The sequence below is a fragment of the Sparus aurata genome, chromosome 10 (assembly GCF_900880675.1).
Source record: "Sparus aurata chromosome 10, fSpaAur1.1, whole genome shotgun sequence".
Classification (NCBI taxonomy): Eukaryota; Metazoa; Chordata; class Actinopteri; order Spariformes; family Sparidae; genus Sparus; species Sparus aurata.
Window position 1 is genome coordinate 15,570,258 of NC_044196.1, and position 24,262 is coordinate 15,594,519.

General features: G+C 38.9%; 1 protein-coding gene across 1 annotated transcript; it reads right to left on the reverse strand.

Annotated features, from left to right (window-relative positions):
- Positions 1 to 3,843: 3,843 nt before the first annotated feature.
- Positions 3,844 to 11,547, reverse strand: LOC115589547 (mucin-5AC). Its single transcript, XM_030430496.1, has 11 exons — positions 11,357 to 11,547; positions 8,526 to 8,890; positions 8,242 to 8,433; positions 8,029 to 8,124; positions 7,415 to 7,562; positions 7,071 to 7,279; positions 6,787 to 6,978; positions 6,574 to 6,669; positions 5,957 to 6,104; positions 5,604 to 5,822; positions 3,844 to 5,490 (listed from the first exon to the last, which is right to left on the reverse strand). The coding sequence occupies exons 2-11, from the start codon at positions 8,886 to 8,888 to the stop codon at positions 5,447 to 5,449; spliced, it is 1,707 nt and encodes a 568-aa protein (XP_030286356.1). The 5' UTR covers positions 8,889 to 8,890; positions 11,357 to 11,547; the 3' UTR covers positions 3,844 to 5,446.
- Between the last annotated feature and the right edge of the window lie 12,715 nt (positions 11,548 to 24,262).

Genomic DNA, 24,262 nt, shown 5'->3' on the forward strand with positions numbered 1-24,262 from the left:
GTTATCATTATAGCTGTAATGTAAATGCGGCATGAAAATATCTTAAAATTTGAATAATTCCATAGTATTTAAAAAAAAAAAAGAATTGTCATTACTTGAAAGTAACGCTAAATTTATATCAAGCTCAATTTTTATTTCAATTTGGGTATGAAGGGAAAGGCCTCAAACTTTAGTGATAAAAAAAAGTCTATTTTGTGCAAATTTGACAAAAAAATAATTCCCATTTTCATCAGTTTAAACAAGGATGATGACATATCCGTTTTGGCAGTCAGCACATTCAACATGGAAAAAGACTGTTTAAGTTTCCCAGCACTGCTCATCAGGAAGGTAAATCTATTTGTTTGTTTTGGCGGGGTCAGTCATGACATTAAGGAGCTAAGACTATTAGCTTAAAGGGTTTTTATCATGAGTACATCAATGAACCACCCAAACCGGTTAGAAAATCCATTTGGAACTAAGAATCGAATATGCAGTCTCAGCAAAACACCACTGTATTTATGTATTTATTTATTTTTTTATGTTCAAAGTATCTTTTTCCAAGAGTAATCTGACAGGATTACAACATTTTGGATGCACTGTCACAAAATCATGGCCACCTTTTTGAAAGTCAGCACCCGAAAATGAATAAGCAAATACATATATGTATTAAAATTATGTATTTTTTTTTATCTGTGACTAACATTTTTTTTTAACTCTTAGAATATATAATAGAATAAATAACGTTACGAAGATGAACCTGATAAAACAAAAATTAAAAAAGAACAAAAAGTGAAGGTCGTAGAAGATGAGCAAGGTGATATGTCACTTCCGGTGGCCATCTTTGTTTTGCTGAAAGCCGTGCGACATGGGAAAGGGTCAAAACCAACGGTGTCATTTTGCGGCCAGCGGAATATGTTTTCTCTCTGAAGGACAGCGATTGAGGCTCACCGAAACTATCTTAAAAACTGCGGTAATTGTTGTCATGTTATTTGCTTGATTTGTATTTACAACCCGTATTAGCCAAAGGCTGTGTGACGTGAAGAAGCACAGTCGTCTGAGATAGTGATGGGAATTCCGGCTCTTTCAAGAGAGCCGGTTCTTATGGCTCGGCTCACTAAAAAGAGCTGGCTCTTTCGGCTCCCAACTGGCTCCTCAGATTTTTTATTGCTTTAATTAATTTATTACCAAAGATAAAGAAACATGATGTGTAAAATGAATTGCTAATGTACAAAACATATATTATATCAAATGTTTATTATTTATATGGTATACTCAACATGGAACAGAGTGCTACAAAAAATAAATTTAAAGTACATAGCCTTTTGCACAAACTGTGTCATAGAGCTCTGGTTGTAGTTGGAGGTGGTTGTGGTGGTGTACTGTAGAGGCTGCAGCAGCAGCAACAGTTGCAGCAGACAAACTGACACTTTCATTAGCAGCAGGTTCACTTGCTTGTCTTTTTTCTTCCAACTGCCCTGATGGATATACAGTTCTAATGTGCATGTGCAGGTTATTTGTAGAGCCTGCTACATATGAGATTGTAACCTTCAATACTCCACACTCACACTTACTGCGTTTCCTGCCGTCACTCATTTTCTCACCTTTCCAGTGTGTTGTCTCTGTAGTGGCTGTCTCTCTCTCTCGCTCTCTCAATAAGCCCCGCCCCTCCCGCTCAGTTCGGACACGCAGACGGCACCACATATCGTGTAGTTGACCAATCACGTGCGGCTTGTACAGAAAAAAAGAGGGAAAAAAAACAAAAAACAAAGCGGCTCCGATCGTTCACTTCAAAGAGCCGGCTCTAAGAGCCGTTTCGTTCGCGACCGACACATCACTGAGAAGGGCACAAACTTGGACGAGCACTAATGTCAGCTACAATCCGTAACCTTGTAAACTCCCAACATAAGTTTTACTCTTGACATCTTTTTACATGAAAATTACTAAAATCGTGCCTACTTGTTTTTTAAATTATCTTCATACTGCAGACATTTTTTCCATAGGTTTGCCAGAGCAAGGTTGCGCGTGTCTGTTCTGCCACAAATTGTGCTGTGACGTAAAAAAAAAATTGGACTTGGGTCCACGTTCAGAATTACTGATCCACGATCAGTGGAAAAATGCCCATATCGGCCCCGATTCCAATCCTGCAGATCAAATTGGGACATCCCTATACATAAATGTACATATATTTATTGTTGATTAATTGATTGATCTACAAACTGTAAAGTTAGAGTTTGAATACTTTATAACTACACTCTGCCTGTAAAGACTAGTGAGTAGACAAGATTCCGTATTCAGCGTGATGGCATGGCCATGGTTTTTAAACACACGTAGGCACTTTATAATTAAATTATGAGCCACTTAATGATGCCACTTAAGACCCGCTCAGAGGAAACATTGACTTTGAGAAGAGGGAGGCAGATGACCAAAAATGCTAGCTGATTTCTGGGTATTATGACTACACACTAAACCACTTTTAGGCAATAAAGAAGGCTGTGGCCTTTTTTATAAAATGCAACAACTCTGGATGTCAGCTACTTGAAAATTAGACTAATTTTGCACTAAAATGTCATGTTTACACCTATTCTGCAAAGACACACTAGGCTAATACAAGTAAACTGCAGAAAAAGCCGATTTAACTGATGCAGCTGCATTGCAGTTGGTAGGTAGAAGTTTATTGCTATTTCACTTTGATACCTAGTCTGTAAACACAATTATGAAAGCTATAGCATATTAAAACAGTGTTCATGGTAAGCATGGCTAAGGGTAAATCAATTGTAATCAAATACTGTAGCTTGCTAGCTAATGAAGATACTTTAGCCCAGTCAGCTACCAAGGGAGCTGACAGGTTTAGCCTAATACTTGCTAATTTAAATTAGAGAGCGAAAGTAGTCCAACGGCAACATGTAACGTCTGCAGTATGACCTTTTTGCGAGGGGAAACAAAAGAGCTGCATTTAATACTGCACATTTGATACGATAAAATATTACAGAGTGGCTAATTGAATTCATCGCTTTGGATAACCAGCTCATCTCCGTGGTAGAGGATCAGGGTTTTTTTCATGATCTGGAGTTTTTGAATCCCCGGTATGCCCTACGATCTCGCCATTACATTACATTTAGGCCTATTCCACTTTCGCGTAACAATGTGCGCACTAGTTTGGTGGGTCTCATACAGCTGAGCATGTAAAACAGGCAATTGAGGAGATGCTGAAAGCGCGTGAAATAGACAAGCAACACGTCCACGTCATTTTACATGACAACGTAAGGAATATGAAAAAAGCAGTGGATGATATGGAGGTACCAAGCGTGGGCTGCGTCTCACTCACACTTCAGCTGGCTGTACACGAGGGTCTGCTGTCACAGTGCAGTGTCAAAGACTAACCTGGTAACGCAAGGAAGGTGGTTGGCCTATGTTGCAATATGCAGAGTAAGAAAGAGAAATATGAAAGTATAGACTTTGTTTCAACAAAATAAAAAAACTTATTAAGGAACAGTTTCGATGCAGGTACTTTTTTATATCATACCTACACCACTCCATTATGATTGTTGTTTGCCAAATTTAAAGTCAGTTAATGTGAATTTTGATAACACAAATTTTCGTTGTAGAAACTGGTATGTCAATGGATTTAAAAATATAAATGCGATCTTTAAATAAGGGTGTCATTTAGACTGTAACATGAAGGACATTTGTGTTATTAACTAGAGCTGCAACAGTAAATCAATTACTTCTCATCTACTTATTTTGATTCACAATTGGTTTGTGTAACTTTTCAAGAAGAAAAAAAAATCTGGTATAAGCTTCTCAAGTGCAAAAATGTGTGTGTTATTTACTCCTTTATGAATAATGTGGGCTGTGGACAAAACAAGACATTTGAGGATTTATTTTTGGGCTTTGGGAGGCAACAAAACAACTTAATGATTATACAAGAGAACATAGTCGAGAGATTGCTCAACATTTTAAATAATTGGTATTTGTCATCCTGTAATTAACACATTAATGCTTTCACTATACTTTCATGTCCTATCTTTACCTTTTGAATATTCTGAAATCCCCATATATGATTGTTGATTATACGACTGCTTTTTGTCAGCATATTCCAATGAACTGATGCTGAAAACATATTTCACGGGAATTCAAATCAAGAAAGTTACAAATGCCAAGAAGGCCTGCTGCTATAATTTCAGTGTCAGTTTTAATGTAGCCTATTTATTCCACAAAGATAATCAGTTTGGGTAAAATATTTATTTCAAAAATATGTAATAAAAATGCAGTTGTTACATAATGCAATATGCAAAATCAATTTCACCAATATTTGGTATCATATCATAACTTTCTTTATAAGCAACTGCTCACTTGAATGTGCACTTACTCATAACATGCGCACATGAAAATATCAGCCAGTGAAGGCTTCATTGTAAAAGCATTGATGAAACATCCAAGATATGTACATTCACACTAAAGAGAATAACATCAATATACTAATAACATAATGAGAAAACGGACATATCTGCCATTTTCTGACACCACTGTGAGTGACACAAAAGGACAACACATATTTTTTGATTGTGAATGCCTAGTGACACACCCAAAATGAAAAATAATTATGGTCCTTTACAAAAGTCACATCTAACCATTGTGTAGGGAAACAAAAGAACATCATGATTAACAAAAAAGTCCTTCATTAGTACTTCAGCTTTTGACAAAAGGTTTTGACATGAATGCACTGTTGTGATTTACCAACTGATCTTGTTACCGAATCATGAGGTTTTTACTGACATTAATAAATGTGGGAGTAAAAGGTAACCAGACCTCAAACCCTAAATTTTCTGTATGGCTCTTTATGGTTGTAATTGTAATTTAAATTGCCATTTGTGTCTAATTGTAGCTATTTGTACATCTGTCATAGATGTTTGGCCAGCAATTCAGTAACTTTTAAGACAATAATCCAGCTGTCCTTTGGTCAGAAAACATTCAAAAACAAGTAACACAAGTTACAATTAAAAATTCTTCAAATTGGATTCACCTGTTTGTTTCAGAGCCTGTTACAGTTGTGAAAGCAGTCTGCAGAAAGGCTGTCAAAGAGTGACCCCCCTCCACCAGTCCTACTTTCCCTGCTGTGAGTTGATACAAAACGAATCCTGATAACCTGGGCTGAACTGTGTTTAATCAAGCTCCTGCGAGATGCTTAACAGACTATATTCCATTACACATGTGATGTTTCCCCTGTAATTCTTTGTTAACAGTGGTGGGTGGGAGTCATTTTTGGGTCAGTTTAACTTCGGCTGAAGAGAGCTAAATCTAAATACCTATTAGCGTTTGGTGGGAATGGAAGGCTAATTTATCACATTAATTTCTATTTTTTTCATTATAGCAGGGTTCACCACTGCTGAATGACTACAGAGGCAACACTGACATTTATTTAAATAAGTCAATAACGAGTTTCTTGTCTTGACTCATGAGGGGTTCCTCATAGCATGAAGAGAGCCAGCACACCGGCAGCTATCAGCATGGCTGTAGGGAAAGACGAGAAAACAGAAATAAGGCATTGCACGAACACTTGTAGTTTTAAACCTCTTAAATGGCATTGCTCTGTCATGGAAAACCACCCCATACTGAACGCTTACCTTGCATCAGTGATTGCTGGAATGTGATGGCGTGGTTGGTGGTCATGGTGGGAGTGGGAGCGGTGGGAGTGGAAGTGATGGGAGAGGAAGTGGTGGTAGAGGAAGTGGTGGGGGCGTTGGTGGTTGTCGAAATCTGATTGACGACGGTGGTGTTAGGATTGGCCAGGTTTACAACAGGACTCAGTAGTCGGGTGGTTGGGGCTCCCAGAGCACCAGAAGCTGAAAGTGCAAGAGAAAGACAAAAAGACCATATATATTGTTTTTAAGCACGTGTTAAAAGTTCAACACATTATCTATCATGGTGTTTGTGACAGGTGTCTTATGTAATGTGTATCTATAGGATGTTAGCTTACTGCTGTTGAAAGGTCCAGTGGAGATTGCGAGTGCTAGACTTGCTGCTCTGTTTGATCTAGAAGTTACACTAGTATCTGGTACGGTGGCAGCGAATGTACACTGGATCCTATTTCCAGTGACCCTGCCCCTCACGTTGTTCACATTCAGCTGGAGAGAAATAACAGATGACAAAGAAGACGATGAGTTTTCAGTGTTGTATGATAACAGCAAATGTTTCCTGCTGTGATATTGCTTGAGCAGCAGTTTCCCAAAGGATGTATGAGGCATTCTGTGTTTACAAATAAAGTGTAGACTTAAAAAAAAAAATGGGGTTGTATCCACACTAGATTAGCTGGGTGATGTATGGATATTATATGGATATCGTGATATGAGACCCCTCTTCTTAATATCTGGATGTCGTCACAAGTGTTTTCCTGGTTTTAAATGCCATGATGTGATATTTTCTCAATTTGCTAGACATTTCTTATACTTGGCTTTACCCACTTCATCATTATGTTCACATTACTGATGATAATAAGTAGTACCAATGTATATTCCTTTAAATATTGAGAAAGTGGGCTACAACAGTCTAATGGATATATCTTGTCACTTATAGTGTGGGCAAAGTAGAACTCACCTCTGACAGTGTCAGCATGCCATTGTTGAGGAGAGCAGAAAAGAATGCCACAACACTGTTGTTGTTCGCACAGATGAAGGTTTGGTCATTGCCGCCCTGTAGTGCAAAACCAGAATGGGTGAACAAAACCTGTTTAGACATACGTCTTCAGAGCAAACTCTCACTCTGGGTTAGACTTAAAGGTACTTTTATCCGTGACAGAACTTGACATACCAATGTGCTGTCACTTGACAGTGTGGCAGCAATGTAGCCATCTGCCTCTCCTGAGAGCCCAAACTCAAACTTTTGACCGCTCATCTGCCTAGCAGAGAGAAAGAAGCATGATCCTGCAACAGCAGGGTTGCACGAAGCAGGCTCAGCTGCACAGAGCTGCTCGGTCCCACATCCTGTTCTGTTAATAGTTGTCTGCAAGAGAGATGAGAAATATTTCAATAGCATTGATAAAAGAGACCATACATGATCCTATTCTGTTCTGTTCCGCTATTCCTATCTCTCACCTCAAGACTTTCCACTGTGGTGTTGGATGTCAGTGGGGGAGCCGCTGATGCTGTGGTCGTGTTGTCTCCAGCTTGTGTGGTCATGTTGGAAGAGGAAGCGGTGGCATTGGTAGTGTTTAGAACCTGATTGTCGATGGTGGTGTTAGGATTGGCCAGGTTTACAACAGGACTCTGTAGTCGGGTGGCTGGGGCTCCCAGAGCACCAGAAGCTGAGAGTGCAAGCGAAAGACAAAAAGATCATATATATTGTTTTTTAAGCATGTGTAAAAAGTTCAACACATTATCTATCATGGTGTTTGTGACAGGTGTCTTATGTAATGTGTATCTATAGGACGTTATCTTACTGCTGTTGAAAGGTCCAGTGGAGATTGCGAGTGCTAGACTTGATGCTCTGTTTGATCTAGAAGTTACACTAGTATCTGGTACGGTGGCAGCAAATGTACACTGGATCCTATTTCCAGTGACCCTGCCCCTCACGTTGTTCACATTCAGCTGGAGAGAAATAACAGATGACAAAGAAGACGATGAGTTTTCAGTGTTGTATGATAACAGCAAATGTTTCCTGCTGTGATATTGCTTGAGCAGCAGTTTCCCAAAGGATGTATGAGGCATTCTGTGCATACAAATAAATTGCTGACTTAAAAAAAAAATGGGGTTGTATCCACACTAGATTAGCTGGGTGATGTATGAATATTATATGGATATCGTGATATGAGACCCCTCTTCTCAATATCTGGATGTCGTCACAAGTGTTTTCCTGGTTTTAAATGCCATGATGTGATTTTCTCAATTTGCTAGACATGTTCTTATACTTGGCTTTACCCACTTCATCATTATGTTCACATTACTGATGATAATAAGTAGTACCAATGTATATTCCTTCAATATTGAGAAAGTAGGCTACAACAGTCTAATGGATATATCATGTCACTTATAGTGTGGGCAAAGTAGAACTCACCTCTGACAGTGTCAGCATGCCATTGTTGAGGAGAGCAGAAAAGAATGCCACAACACTGTTGTTGTTCGCACAGATGTAGGTTGTGTCGTTGCCGCCCTGCAGTGCAAAACCAGAATGGATAAATAAAATCTGTTTAGACATACGTCTTCAGAGCAAACTCTCACTCGGGGTTAGACTTCATTGTACTTTCATCTGTGACAGAACTTGACATACCAAATTGCTGTCACTTGACAGTGTGGCAGCGATGTAGCCATCTGCCTCTCCTGAGAGCCCAAACTCAAAATTTTGACCGCTCGTCTGCCTAGCAGAGAGAAAGAAGCATGATCCTGCAACAGCGGGGTCGCACGAAGCAGGCTCAGCTGCACAGAGCTGCTCGGTCCCACATCCTGTTCTGTTAATAGTTGTCTGCAAGAGAGACAAGAAATATTTCAATCGTATTGATAAAGGAGACCATACATGATCCGATTTTGTTCTGTTCCACTATCCCTATCTCTCACCTCAAGATTTTCCACTGTGGTGTTGGCTGTCAGTGGGGAAGCCGCTGGTGCTGCGGTCATGTTTACTTGTGCTGTGGTCATGTTTACTGGTGCTGCGGTCATGTTTACTTGTGCTGTGGTCATGTTGTTTCCTGGTGCCATGGTCATGTTTACTGGTGCTGTGGTCATGTTGTTTCCTGGTGCCGTGGTCATGTTTACTGGTGCTGTGGTCATGTTGTTTCCTGGTGCCGTGGTCATGTTTCCTGATGCCGTGGTCATGTTGTTTCCTGGTGCTGCGCTCGTGGCCGTGCTTTGCGCGTAGGTGCCCACGGATAGCCACGACAGTGTCACGAGCAGGACTGTGAGGACTAGTCTGTTGTCCATAGCTAGAGTAGTCAGGTAAAAAGATTGTATCAGATGACCAGATTTAAAGGTGAATTATTTTAGTCAACATTATACCCAATAAACCTAATATTTAGGTAACAGTCACAGCACTGTTTTCGTGAACATGTCACAAAATCATCTAGTGGGAAGTTACTTTCTTTGGTAAGGCTGCTCGATTATGGAAAAAATCATAATAACAATTATTTTGGTCAATATTTAAATCATGATTAGTTAAACAAGTGTTTTTGAGTTTGGAAACATGATGCATTTATTTAGCATTGCTTTCCAAAAAAAAAAAAACAATAACACTTGTAACTGAGGACTTTGAAATTTCCCCTTAAAAAATACACAAAATGTTCAAATCGAAAGATTCAAAATGTTCAAATCGAAAATAATTTACAAATATGTATCCAAATGTTCTGCAATTTCTATAAAACATTAGATGAATAAGATAAATAAACTTAGAATATCAAATAAAATCTATTGCAATAAGTATCCAATGGCAGCTGTTATTTTCTTATGCTGCGGCGTTAAAGCTGCTCCGCCCTCAGCCATCCGGCCACCCCCACCTGCTGCGTTTTGAGTCTGCCACAGCGCAGTACTGACATCTGCCGTCGCGAGACAGAGGAGTGCCCACGATAATCACTCGCAACCACAGTTATTGGTATGTGTTATAAAAACAACAACACAAACTGTTCCCGACCCGAGGATGAGCTGAAGAGCTTGTATTTGTCCCTTTTTATAGATTTTTGTGCTGGTGCTGGAGTGTTTTATTTTGAAAAGTGACCGGATGTTATCTTGTTGTTTCGGTGCATGACTTCCTGTCTGCTCTGTGCTAAATTCTGCTGAACTGCTGCGTCGTGGCTCCGGTCCGCCAGAAATAGAAGTCCTGCGAAACTGTCCAGAGGGATCTGGACTGTCGGAGCTGGGACGGAGCAGATACGCAGCGCAGCGACCTGGTGGAAGTTAACACATAGACTAAAGTGAAACCCATCAGTGGACACATATCTGGTGGATGAGTGCCAGTCAGCAGGGCTGCGTTGAATGCTTTGGGGGGGGGGGGGGGACTGAATTGTGCATGCGTGTCTCTAGGCCTACTGTACAACGAAAAATGCCAAATAAATCGTTTCATCTCGATTATATTAGTTTGAAGATTGTTTCACCCAAAAATCGGAATCACGATCAAAATTCGATTAATTGCACAGCCCTACTCTTTGGGTGGTTGCTGAGCACAACATATAGTGGATGTTACATGAAGCATATTAAATGATAGCGATGGTGACAGGCTAAGGAATGACTGGAAAAATGCCAGCTCCCCCTTGTGGCTATTCAAAATAAATCAGGAAATCATTATGGGACTGTATGTTATTGGGCCCCAGGCTTCTTGTGTAATCAATTGCTGCTTTTCCTTGTAATTTATCCTAGTAAATGAAGTTTTTACATGTTTCACTGGTGTGGCTGCCTCTTTTATTTAGGTGCACCAGTATATAAATTTGTTGCATTTCTTAGCACATTATGTCAATAATTTAAAACAGGAAAAAATGTGCAGGTACATGTTTTCATCCTTTAAAGCATCAATATATAGAAGTTGGCATTTTGTAGGATTTGGCGCCCTCCCACAGTTTTTGAGTTCAACACCACTGTGGTAAGTACAAATCCCAGGTTTGTAACGCTTGTAGATGCTTACGACACTTCTCAAAATTAGTTGGGGATATTGGGATATGGGTGCATATATGCATGTGCATGGATATGCAATATTTGTCAAATTAAATGTGTAGCATTATTTTTGGGGACCAAAAATATAAATATTTACACACAAAATTCAATTGTTTAAAAAAGTCACAAAAATAAATGAAGTGAGGTTGCTATAGAAATTTACCAAATATGATTATAGACTAGTATTTGTTCAAAAGTTCCTGTCTGCACTCCCAGTTGGGTGTGTCACACTTCGGGCAGACTTGCTTTTTGAGTCTCATGCGTGAACAAAACTGTTGCACAAGGGATTCCTGAGGATCAAAAGAAGCAATTTGAAGATGTTGCTTTGGGAAATTGTGATGAGCTTTTTTTAACATGTGTAAACATTTTACAGTCTAATCATAAAAATGATCAATTATCATTTTGTAGTACAAACAAAAGTTATCATGAACATAACATATAATATAGCTCACTGTACGAAAAATCAAATTATAATTTGGGATATACATTTTACACACAAGATTAAATTTATCCTATCCTATCAATAATCATTAATTGTCGTTGTCATTAATAATGCATCAGTTCTTTTATTTTAAGTTTTTAGTATAGTTGGCATTTGGGAATTAAAAAAACCTTTAAGAAGGGTTAAGTACTTTAATATGATTGGAAGAGAAACCCATATTCCATTGATTACATGCACACCATATGGTATCCCACCATGTGTAGATAATAAATAGACATTAATGTCTAACGTAAAGATCGTTTTAGCCTACCTGTAGATCCTATCTTCAGTTCCAGTGATGGGAGAAATAGGGATAAGAAGTGAAAAGCAGTGCAGTTCCTTGAAATGAGGATCCTGTCAGGCGTGGCGTACAGGTGGACTGCTTGCGAGGGAGATGTTCTGAGCAGGATCCCAGGTAAAGATGTGACACCTGTGTGCACTGTGTCACTATTTAAACTAATGGGTTGAGTCAAGACATCACAGCCCAAAAGAAACAAAAAAAAAAACCTCCTGACATCATGGATGAGGGTGGAGAATAGGGGCTCAAGGGCGTGTGTGGAAAGCCCAGGAGAGATTTTGCCATGTCACTGCACATTTAACGCCCCCCCCCCCCCTTTCTTTGCAATTGCAGTTGCTAAGTGCATTCTTCTCCTGCATGTCTCATAGTGCTCGTAAGGCAACAAACATGATGAGAACAAGGAAATGAACACAGACTTTACCGGACAGCTCTCATATCTGATTGTACTGGAAGACATTCATGTCATGTGAAACAACATCTTTGATTGTTATTATGACTCTAAAAATGTACAACACATTGTTAAGAGTTTGAAGCTTTAGAGATGCTTAATGATTATCTCAAAATGTAATACAGGTTCTAAAGGGAGCTTTATTTGGAGATTTGACTGCAAAAAAAAAACAAAAAAACATTTGTTTTCAAATCTTTCATCCTCTCCACATGTCCCTCCAGTGCAATTATGTTAAAGAAATGTCTTTTTGCCATGAGAGGTAAAGACTATATTGTGTGTGAGTGTGTGCGTGTCTAACTTGGTAAATGAAACCAGTCATGAGACTGGTGGCACAATGCCAAGAACTGGTTTGCCAGTGACTTCTATTGGCTCAAGTATCACAATTGTGTTCAGTTGCCTTTTAATACACATGAACGCTCCCTGAGAATTATTCAGGCAAGTTCAGACAACTGCAAACCGTCAGTCTGTAGTAATTGGACTGTGGTAATTATTCGGTTAGGGATGCACATTATATAGAAGTGTGATCACCGGAGAGGACTTTTGTGAGATTTTATCCACATTTCTTCCTGCAAGTGTACATGATAGGGACCCAAAATGGTTTTTTTTTATTTTTTTTTATTTTAAACAATCTTCTAGTGCAACAAACAAATGGATTAATCACACATAAAATTGAATTGTTTTACTTTTTACGTCTGAATTAGTGAGATAACGTCTTAATATTCAAAATAGACTTTGAGGTTAATTATATTTTCTACAGTATAATGTGGTGCAACTTGGTAAAAGAAACGGTGTGTTGATTAGGTTTGAAGCTCATAAAACCAGTTAGGGTGAGTAGATCAGGGGGATGAGTAGAAACAAGTTCACTGGTCAGATAGCTTCCTTTTCTGCAAGCCCCATGCTTGAATATTAGGTAAATTGTTTAAATGTTTCCCACACCCTGCCTCCAGGAAAGAGAGCTGCAGGGCTGACACGTTTTTTGTTGGTAGAGGCTGTTGGTTCGTATTTGTTAGTTAGATCGTGTTGGCCTGGGACCATCAACCAAAAAGCACATGGGGTTTTGGTGTACTGCAGAAAATAAGCTCTGTGGCAAACACAACTTTTTTTAATCATACATTTTGTTTGGCAAGATAATCTACACAGATGAACAGCACTTTTATGATCTTTTGAAAAAATGTAAATTAAAAAGCTGAAGTGAGGCTATAAACAGACAGCATTGTGGATGCATGACGTTAACGTCACCAACATCATGTGTCATCCTACTGTGCACACTTTATTGTAAAGTAGTCATTCTACAAGTTGTAAAGTTAGAGTTAGAATAGTTTGTAACTAAAGACAGACTAGCGAATAGATGCATCTTGGTGTTTTGATTTAATTAATTCAGACTTTGAGAGAACTGAAAGTGCAAAGATGCTTGTGTCTGGGTTTTAAAACCCGTTCCAGTGGCATTAGCCCCACAGCATATAGAAAAACCACAATTCTATAGCCTTAGTGCTTTAAGTTGTAAAATAGCATTGTGTCATATCACTGATTATCTGGTCCCCCCAGGAATCCGCGATTCCGCTATTGAGGAAATTACCGCAGATTTCTCGGCCATCCGCAGATTCAAAGACCTTCCGTGGCGTATTTGCATGTAGTTTTCATCCCGGCGACTTGATTGTACATTTTATGTCAGCATTTGATTGCTGTAACTGAATTTGTACATTTACTATCTGCAGTATGCAGTAGGCACTTTCTCTTCCTAAACCTTCACCCATAGTTTGGTCAAAAGTTTTGCACTTTTTATGTTGCAAATAAATCTGCCCAACAGGGACAAAGAAAATGTTGTTGTTGATTATTTTAATACCAGTAATAGTAGGTTCCACAATGTTTTACAGTGCAATTAATTTCATATGAGAATATTTAATTCATTATTACATTAAAAAAGTATGTTCTTTTTTAATGTTTCGGAATTTTAACTTTTAAGCTGCAGAATCAAGAATTGCTCTCCGCAGAATCAAAATTGCTCTCCGCGGAATTTAAACTTTTTCTCTGCAGATTCCTGGGGGGACTAATTATCTAATATGCCTACGGTATTTTTTGTGTTTTTACGTCATGAGAGGCCTTGTGCTTTATTTATGTTTTTGGCCCTTTAATGGCTTTATTTGAGAAAGCTTAGACAACGTTCATCAAAGGGCCATGGGTTGTATTCTAACCTTCGTCTGACAAAAACAAACTCCCTTTGTGAACAAATGAAAAAATAACAGTAAATGATATGAACAATAAAAGTGCAGAATAAAATAACATGCACAGTCACAATGGTCAATTGACACAGCCAATTGATTAATGGTATTTAATAGATGTTCCCTAACAGGATAATGTTGATACACATGGTGAAAACAATGGCATTAACTGTGAGTCATGTTGTATGAAAGGCTCTGTGGTTGCCCCACTGTGTCAAACCTGTTTGGTTGTCATGGCAGTGAAGTATCTCTGTTCATATCAAACTGACATGGGCTCTTTTAACTCTGACAAATGTAATATTTTAGCTTAACAATAGAATTCTTACGCAGTATGTTGCACCACAAATACTCCAACCTTGATGCAATGTGTCTTAAAGGTGGCATAATGCTCACAAGACAGTGAAAGTAAAGTATGATGAGTAGCTCATCCAAAATAAGCTCTTATTTTAACAAGTTTGTTGTCATTTCTCATTCAGGTGATTTGAAAGACTTTCGAACATGATCAAATAGAGGCTAGAGGTGTTTAGACTGAGATTCAGTCAATAATGTCTGCTTAGTCGAGACTAGAGGCTGGCGTGAGGAAGTGGCACGAGGGACCTCCTGTTCATTTGAATGAGGGTGTTAAGGCCTTGGCAGTGTGGACCAGAGGGGTCGTGGGTGGGGGAAAAAAGCAGCCGGTCGTAGCGAAAAAAAAAAGTTTAAACACTACATTTTTGGAGAAACCCGATGTTGTGGTGGGTAATCACATTAACACGTAATTTGACCTTGTTCACTAGTTTAAAACTTGTAATACAGGCTGCTTAACTTACTAGGGAAGGCATGAAACACAGATCAGAGGCAGGGGCTCTTGTCACATGGTTGTGTCATTATTTTTCACTAGTAATCATTCAGTTTTGTCTTGTGCCCCAGATTAAAAACTATTCCAAGCACATGCCTCATATCCCAGTTGTTCAATGTTAATTGTCTATCAATGCGGACAAACCATCACTAGTAGGACCAGCACGAGCGGTGCAAACATAGCAGCTTCTCCTTTGGGCGAACTGAAAGTGTTCAGTGTTTAAAGTTCACAACATGGCGTCACACAAACGCACAGTGCACAACCATAAACGCCAAATTCTGCCTGTTCGTTTGCACTGTGCTTACTTACAGCAACAAGTCTTAACGCAAATACACAAACCAAATATTGACCTCCTCCGTTCTTTTTACTCTTGACTGCCACAAGGATGGATGAACCGGTTTCATGTGGTCTAATATATCGGGATCGTATCCATCAAAGCGTATCAGTTTCTATGATCAACGCTGGCATGTTTTTCTGATGGTTCCGCATCATAAAACAAATTATGTGGGACTCGTGCTTCAACGCTGCTTGAAACGTGATGATGGAGGAGCCAAACTGTGGCTTTATGAAGAAAGACGACAACATTGCCATGTCTGCGATATGATAATTTCAAGTTAAGGTTTTAAACACAAGCAGCTTTCTACGCAACACAGGTGTCACTTCTTCGAATGCCATGTGATTAACACACACTAGAGCCTTCCCAGCTGAACTGTACACCAGTGTAAATATAACTTATAACAACATTAGTGCCGGGCAGGCTCAGCAAGTTTGTCTTTGACTTGAAATTGAAAAGTAATGCTGTGCAAATAGCCTCTCATTTTTTTCCATTTTCGATGATGACGGACAGAGTCCCATGCGTGCCTTTTTTGTATGCTGTTTCTACACTGTGTACTACGGACGATGACATTTTTGAGCAGTTTAACTAAACCATGGCTGACCCTAATGTGTCGGAGCTTTGTTGCCATGGTAATCAGCATCCCAATCAGTATTCGGGGAAAAAGGAGATGTTGGGCACTATGTAGTTTTAGAGAAGAAATTTAAACTCAGAATTTCAATATTTACAATATTAATGACGCAAAGATACAAACTCAGATGTGTATATCTTTTCCTGAAGTGAATACACAAGCACTTCTCAGTGGAAAATGAGGTCCACAGAACACTGTTTGAAGCTAGAAAGGTGGCAGGGTCTGACACATATAAACAAAGTGAAATTGTGTTGTCCTTTTTAAAGTCAGTTTGTTTAGGCATAAAAGAAAAAATCAGTCAACGAAGATCTTTCTCTTCTGTTCAACATATCATTCCCTTATAGCACAATGCACTTTTAAATTCCAGTTCACCCATGCGTGCAGACCATTTAACCCTTAAGTGTTGCCTCGCCAACACATAATGACAGTTGTGTGAGGGTGTGAAAGACAAATAAACAATCTGTGTCACCTGCACTTCCTAATTAATTTGTACAACGGATGGTTCCCTGTGGTCAATGTTGGCACCTGCCAGTATGTGTGGGGCTGTGCGTGTATGTAAGTTTGAACTGTCTTTGTCATTTAAGACACTCACCCAGCAGTCGCTATCATTTGTCTAAGTGAAGGCTTAAAGGGATATTTCCAGTCTTTCGATGTTGGCTGTATGAGGTACTTGCCTCCTGTCAGTGGGTTACCTGCAGCTGTTTGAGTCGGACTTTCGGTGGCTGTCGGTAGGAAGCTAAAATACGCCCTGCTATTGGTGCTACTGCTGCTTCTCCACATGGGGAAAGTACCTCAGACATCCCCACATTGAAAGACCCCAACTATGACCCTCAGTTTTGGCCAGGTCTCATGTTAAGCAGACAATATTGTGTTAAATTAAGGTCATAGATGTGTATGAAAAAAAAAGAAAGAAATGCTAAACCATGAGTTATAAGGTAAGCAATGGATATTCAAGGTGAGGGGTTCATTCAAGTTGAGAACCGGTAGTTAATTACATTTCACATCACTGGCATACCACACAAGGGTTGGGCAAGATGAGGAACTGATAGAAGTCTTTTGCCAAGTTTGTGTGAAGTTCTGTTCGGTTTTAATGGAGGCTTTTCTTTGATCTGATCTTAAACTATTTTGTTTTTTGGTCTTCTTGAGCTCTTTCTCGAAAGGTTTTAAAGTTTGCCTTATTCTGTCTACTTTCAAGATAACTGCACTTATTTTCCTTGAAACATCCACAACCTGAGAATCATTTCTTACTCCACCGTTAATACAGATAATCAACCGGTGTTTCAAGACTCTGCAGCCATTTCACTGACAGTGCATTCATCAATTTGCGCTACACTGGCTGCTGTGACCTGTAACGGAAGGCTTTTCAACAGAATACTGTTTGTCCTTTGCAGCTGAGGTCAATGACTTGTTTGCTTTCAAGAACGAAGAGGCCACAAAAATCCAGCTCCACTTGTTCATCCGCTACACGCAGCGTTTCCTGTAATGACTTACATTAAAAGCCAGTCAGACTTGACATCTGATCACTGACTTCTCCTATCTCACTCTGTGTCTGTGTCATTTTTGTTCAGCGTGATAAGTACGTGTCTTAACCACCCATCAGCGTCAGTTAATCTTGAGAAGCTAGTCCGACTGATGTTGCCAACTCCAAGCAGACATGTAGGAATGGAATTTATGCACTGACGCAAACAAATGCAACCACAGAACCACATTCTGTTTTAATTGAGTTTCAGGTTAGGCATGAGTTTGTATGTGCAGACAAAAATAGGTCATCCATGAATCTGTATTTTTCAAAGCCACATCATGCCACACTTCTTTGACTTATGTCACAAGTAAATAAATTATTTTACAACATCCGGGTTCTCAGAGGAAAGAAGGGTGTTTACTTATACTTTATTTACTTACCATTCTTTGTTTGAGTAGCTCTGTGAATGGCAATAGATTTGGTTATTTTTTAAAGTAATTCTGGGACTGGATTTTTCCTTACTTTTTTGTACTTCGTGTAGGTCTTAAATTTTGTTCAAAATGGTCTTAAAAAGGTCTTAAAAAGTCTTAAACTTGACTTGTTCAAACCTGCAGAAACCCTGTTTTACTATGAATAATCGACTAAAAAGATTTTTACATAGCCTCTGTATTAACGTTTTGTAAAAAGAAAAATATTTCTGTGTTCTGTTATCAAAGTATGAAGGAAAGGGATCATTTTGTTAACCTTTATACCCTCATGAGAAATCCGAATTTCAGTGAACTCACATTTACTCCTGCTCTAGTTAGATTATGACTTACAACAAATTCTACAAAGTTCTGAACTTCTTTCTACTACCACAGTTATAGGTAGATTGACTACAAATTCTTAATATCACGCATTAAAATACAGATTTAAATAGGACATTTTTGAAATGATGAAACAGTTATTCAAAATATATACAGTATATCTTTTGTAGTTGTCTTACATTGCACATTCTCGTCTTGTCACTACATTTAGATTTGGTCATGCATGTAGTTTTTTTTTAACACTGTGTCAAAATGCGATTCACCCTCAAACAATTGGAGAGTCGGAAGAATAGTTGTAGTCCAAAAATCCAAATCCAAACATTTCTGAACCCTGACAGCCAAACAGCATCACAGCAGTCTCCTAAACAATTGAAGTGGATGGGGACTGAAAAAAATGAAAACTCCAGATGATTTTATTTGTAAAGAACTGTTTTTTTCCCTGCTGCTCGTTTTAAGCTAAAATATTAAAAGCATTGGGTGGGTGCATGAGCTCAACTGCCCTCGAGGATATACATGACATCCTTGAAATTAACTTGGGATCTCGGAGCTTCCAAAGACTTGGATTACACCAGATGAGCTGTCTGGAGCCATTTTTTTTTTTTTTAGTTTTTTTCCCCATCTTCAAACAAGTTCTTCTTCAGTTGTTTAGGAGATTGCCAGAACACTGTTACGTTGTGAAGCTCCAGAAATGTTTTGCAGTGTACAAAACTTCAACTAACTTTCTATTGGCAAGAGGGTGAGTAGACAATGACAAATTTTATTTTATTTTTGGATGAACGTTTTCTTGACAATCCAGACTGAAAACTTTATTGTTTTCACATGCTTTTAACTGAATGTTTTTAAAACACAAGGCCTTGTTGTCATTCATTCCCTTTTAACCCTTTTTTCTCTTTGATTTTGCTCTTTTTAATTTTAGTTTTAGATCTTTTGTGTGTTATTAACCATACCTCTGTTCAGTGTTTCTCACATAATGGGAAGTGTCCGTAGTTAAAGATGTGAGAATGAGACCCACAAATCTACAAAGTTTGCCTCCATCATTATAGTGTTGCTTTAATTGTCCATCTTAATGCACATATACAGGCTCGCCTTGCTTTTCTGTTTCTGTCGCCTAGTACGTATGTGCTCTGTTGACTTTCTTTGTCATCAGTTTGGTTTATGAAGTCATCCGAAGCAATTTGTATTGGAATTTTTCACCCGTGATGCCGTTTTCACAACAGCAGGCGAGCCACCGGAGAAACCAACATGGTACCGTTCCAGTATCTGTAGACGGGGAGGGTAGAGCCAGGGCAGATTGTTCACTAGTTAGTTGATCGAGGACCGTGTTGTTCTCTTAGACGGATAAAAAAATGCCAATTATTCTTGGTTGGCCTGCCACAGCAAAGTCTGCGTGTGGGAAACACTGCTGTGTATGGAAATATGTTTGAATAAAACTGCTTTGCATTGCCAAAGTGTAGATGTAAAAAGACACCTTTGTGTACGTCATGAACAAAGGCCTTTTCAAGAAGAGGAAATAGACAGCTGTTTGGTCATTTCAGTGCCAAAAACGAGCTGGAGCAGATTGTTTCTGCATTAACACATGAGAATCTAGATAAACCTGATAGGAAAAGGCAGATTGAGCACATGATATTCAGGTTTGGTTTCCAGAACAGTCAAAATAATAGTCATCTTTCCTTGAAGTGCACAAGTAGTGACGAACGTGTAACTCAGTTGATCAGATGGAAGTTTTCCGTCCGTCACAACTGAAGATCGAGATTAGAAAAGATGTATCGTTTCCTCATAGCTGCATTCTTGGCGCTAACTTAACTGTATACCCCTAAAGTTATTCCTGCCTGGTGTTAAGTAAGAAATGACTAAATTACTGAAGAGATATACCTCGGGTAGTAAAACCAGATACTAATTGAATCCAGTCAATCAAAGCATTTTGTGTATCCTCTGTCACATAAGAGGAGATTTGTAGAATACTGGCAGTGTAGGGGTGTGAAACCAAAAGAAGCATGATTAGCATGAATGTCTTAAAAATATTTAAGTCAAATTACCTCCAGCAGTCGTCTGAGCTTTGTGCTTTATGTAGTTCTGGTTGAAAGCCTGAAAGTATTTTTTTGCTTTTTTTAGGTTCATATAACTTCTTCAAATGAAACAATACAAGCTGTTTCTAAGCAGCTCAAAGCTGGTGAAGCTTTATTTGTTTGTACTTAAAGAAAAGATTTCCTAAAATAATCTCAATTTAGTTTTACTGTTGTAAAGCTTTTATAAGACAGACACGAAAGATGCCAAATTCTGTTTTTGGCTGGATTTGTACATGTAGGTACCTCATGCATTGTTTCAGTGTGTCAGTTGAAGCAGAATCAGTTCAATCAAGTTTTACACCAAAAGTCATCACTTGCTGATTAACATCTAACAGTTTCAGAAGGATAATTGGTTCACTGGTGTAAGAAACTGCACGACTGTCAAACCCCCATTAATAGAGAGCAGCATTTTACCAGAGTAACTGCTAAATGTAGCTGCCATTAGCTAGTTAGCTCAGTTAGTTGTGGAGCTAATGGAGTGCAGAGCCCTGGCACTGATCCAAAACATTAGCTTTGGACAACCAAGAGGGGGAGATATCTGGGCTAGGGGGCGATGAAGACAAAGCTAGCTGGTTAGCTGGTTGGTTAACTTCAACCAGCTGTACGCTGGTGTCCGTGACATAACTTCCAAACTGTTATTTCTTCACACGTACAACATGCATCATTAGATTTTAAAAAAAAGAAGCCTCATATTTTCATTTTTTTTTCAGCCTGCATATAGATTGTATGATTACATCTTTACACTCTTATCATCCTTTAGATGGACAGAGATACAGCTCAGTCGGTGTCGTTCTGCTGGATGTGAACGTGACGTTTTTCCACAACTAAGAGGTAACGTCGTATCAATGGTATAATATGTAGAATTAAATGTACTCTTCTTTCATAAGCAGCCATACAGATTAATGATTGAATGGAACTGCAGCGCTTCGTACAGCCATATCTTTAACTATTAAACAGCTATTTACACAAGGTTAGTTTCTATTTACTGTAATGGTATATAGTCCAACATGATTTAATAAGCATGAGCGACTGAACTCACGTTGCTTTATGTATCCTAGATTGTGGCAACAGCTTCCCAAATTTCTTTATATAAGATTGTGGTGGACAGATTCGGTCTTAGAGTTCTTGATGATGTCACTGACAATGACAGGCAGATCAGACTGTTCTCAGCATGATACAACAGTCAAAATATGATTTTATCAAAGCTAGTAAAGGTGAGTGAAGAAACAGTGTGAGTGTGATGATCAGATTTTCAGATCAGATCAGATCAGATTTATTTTATTTATTCAGACATTTAAACATTTAACAGATAAAGACATAGATAAACATCAAGTCTGAAATGGAATAGGCAGAAGCTAAGCTTATTGCGCCTATCCCAGTGTATTTACAAACATAAATAATATAAGCTGCCCTTGTCTTATGCATGCACTCATACATTTTTTATTTTCAGATCGTCCCAAAGAAGAAAAGAAAAAATCTTCTTAATTTTTGCATCCTTAGCATCCATTCTCAACATATTTTTTTATAAATGATATCTTCAAAAGAGTTTTAAATTGAATTAAAGTTTTACAGTCTTTTTGCTCTTGGCCCAATTACTCCATACATTAATCCCAACAAAAGAAACACAATGCTGCTTTGCACTTGTTCTCACATATGTTTTTTTAAACATTTCTTCCTTTCGGAAATTATAACCACAGTCTCGTTTTTGGAATATCCCTGAATATGCACAGGTAGACAGAGTAGAGTCGCCATAATCCTAAATCCTAATAATGACTTCGACGTCACCAACACTGAGCTTAAAATATTCTCATGTAACTCACACTGAAGCTTTGAAGACCTAAAAATGGAAATTCGGGACACCTTATGTATTTACTGATGGGTTTTATGTCGTAGAACAAAACATGAAAATATCTTCCGTCTGTGTTGGCGACAAACCTTTTTTTGGCATCTAACCAAGCCCTAATCAAAAAATATCCTGACTTCTGCAAAGTCAGTATCAGATCTGGTGTGGCCCACAGCAGCTGGAGCTACCAACCCGGATGCTGTTCTCGAAGAAGATGGTAGGAAACACTAAAAACTAAAACACTAAAAAATAAACTAAAAATTAACTTGGGTTGTAAGGGGTGTGGAAGAAATATGACTTTTTAAAGTCTTTCTCAAACAGTCCTCAATTTGTACATGAATAACTGATTAATTCTTAGTTAAAGTCCCTGTCTGGCATTTATTAAACCCCTTTAAACAATGACATATTTGAAGTTTTTTTTGTCCATGTGGCTTTAAAACCTCAACCATGAAACCTCAGATGTCTGAATCAGTATTTTGTAGACCACCTGGTACACTGCAGTTCTAAAGCCGTAGCGCTGTCTGGATATTTTGCTCATGATACGTCTTATGTTATATAAAAAAACATAGTTTGGACAGGTTAACAACTTGATTTTCATTGAAGTCGGTCTTCAAGCTAAAGCTGATATGAGCAGCATAGGACTCAGCAGTCCTAACTGGATGAACACAGTTAAAGTAAATACCAAACTCTTCCTTTGTGTCACTTGCGCTCCGTCATGGCTCAGCAAGAAAACACTGTCAGTGGAAGCACAGAAGGGTGATTCATTCTAAAAAAGCCGTAACTTTAAAAGATAACACCTAGATTTCTCTCAGACAGATGGTTAAAGCCTCAGATTAACCCAATGTTTTTTTGTTTTCGCCCTGAACGAAGATGTGACTCCATCGTTGACATGTAGTGGATAGATGGGGATTTTCTTGTGGACAGTAGGGACAGCAGGAACAACTTGAACAAGTCCCAATTCAATTATGTATGAGCATAGTATTGTTTTGAGATGGATTTGAAGAAATGTTATCCTACCCTCCCAAAAACTTACTTAATGTTGTCCTATGAACCAGTAACACCTGCTCAGGAAATGGAAGGTTTGAAGTGCTGGGTCAGTGGTTGATTTAGCATACCTGCGACCCAGTGCAAACACATACCATTTTTGTTGGAGTTGCTCAACCCCTTTTGTCCTCCACCTCATTCAAAGAAACACTGTCTGTGGAAAGTCAAAGTTCTTTCCTTATTCAGACGAAGGAGATAAATATAGAACATTTTTCTGGCTAGCTTCCTCAAGCGTCATGCGTTTGAGCTACACGGTTTGTCATTTAGACGTCAGAAATTGTAAACAACCTCTGAAATACAGCGGAGTTCATGTAACAGGGACTTTCACAACCAGACAGGATTTTCAACTTGTTCTGTCCTCATGCAGCGCTGCCTGATCACGAGGTGATCATGCCTCATCCACCCCTGAATCATCAGCAGTGTTGGGGAGTAACGAATTACATGTAACGACGTTACGTAATTTAATTACAAAATGTACGTAATTGTAATCCGTTACATTACTGTGAGAAAATATGTAATTAAATTACAGTTGCTTTTGGAAATTTCAATGATTACAACTTAAGTTACATTTGAAAAATCCCCGCAAAAGCTCGGATTCATCAAATAGTTTTTCGCCCCCCTGGATTCATGTGTTTTTTAGTTATTTTCATATCAACATCCTTCTGCCAAAACTGACGCTTGTGATTGGCTCTGTCTGGTCATGTGCCATTCGACTCAACCGACAAACCGCACGGCGGCAGTCAGACTCAGCAGCAACAACAGTGTCGGCGGCGCACAAGATGTTCCTGGGCTGGAAATACAAAAAACACTTAATACAGACAGAAGCCAGGCTTCCCTGTATTACAAAGGTGGCTCTCTTTTAACCCGGCTAGATCACCATGGTAACTTATGCTTAGCTCATAACCTGGTCCCGACCAGGTTCTGTTCAGAGTTTAATCATAAAATCGGCTATAAAAGCGCCGCTGTTTCACTATTTAACTAATTTACAGCTGGCGTCACCTTTACTTTGAAAGTCCAGTGGAGCTGGATCAGAACGGAGCATTTGTACGGAGGGAGAGATCGCGCTGATCCGCTGCTGTTTACTTTCTCTCTGAGGTCTCCGCCTACAGATGTTCAGCTGAGGGGATACGCTGCTCAGCTAATGATCCGACTCGCGTCAGGAGGTCATTTATTAGGCTATAGCCTATT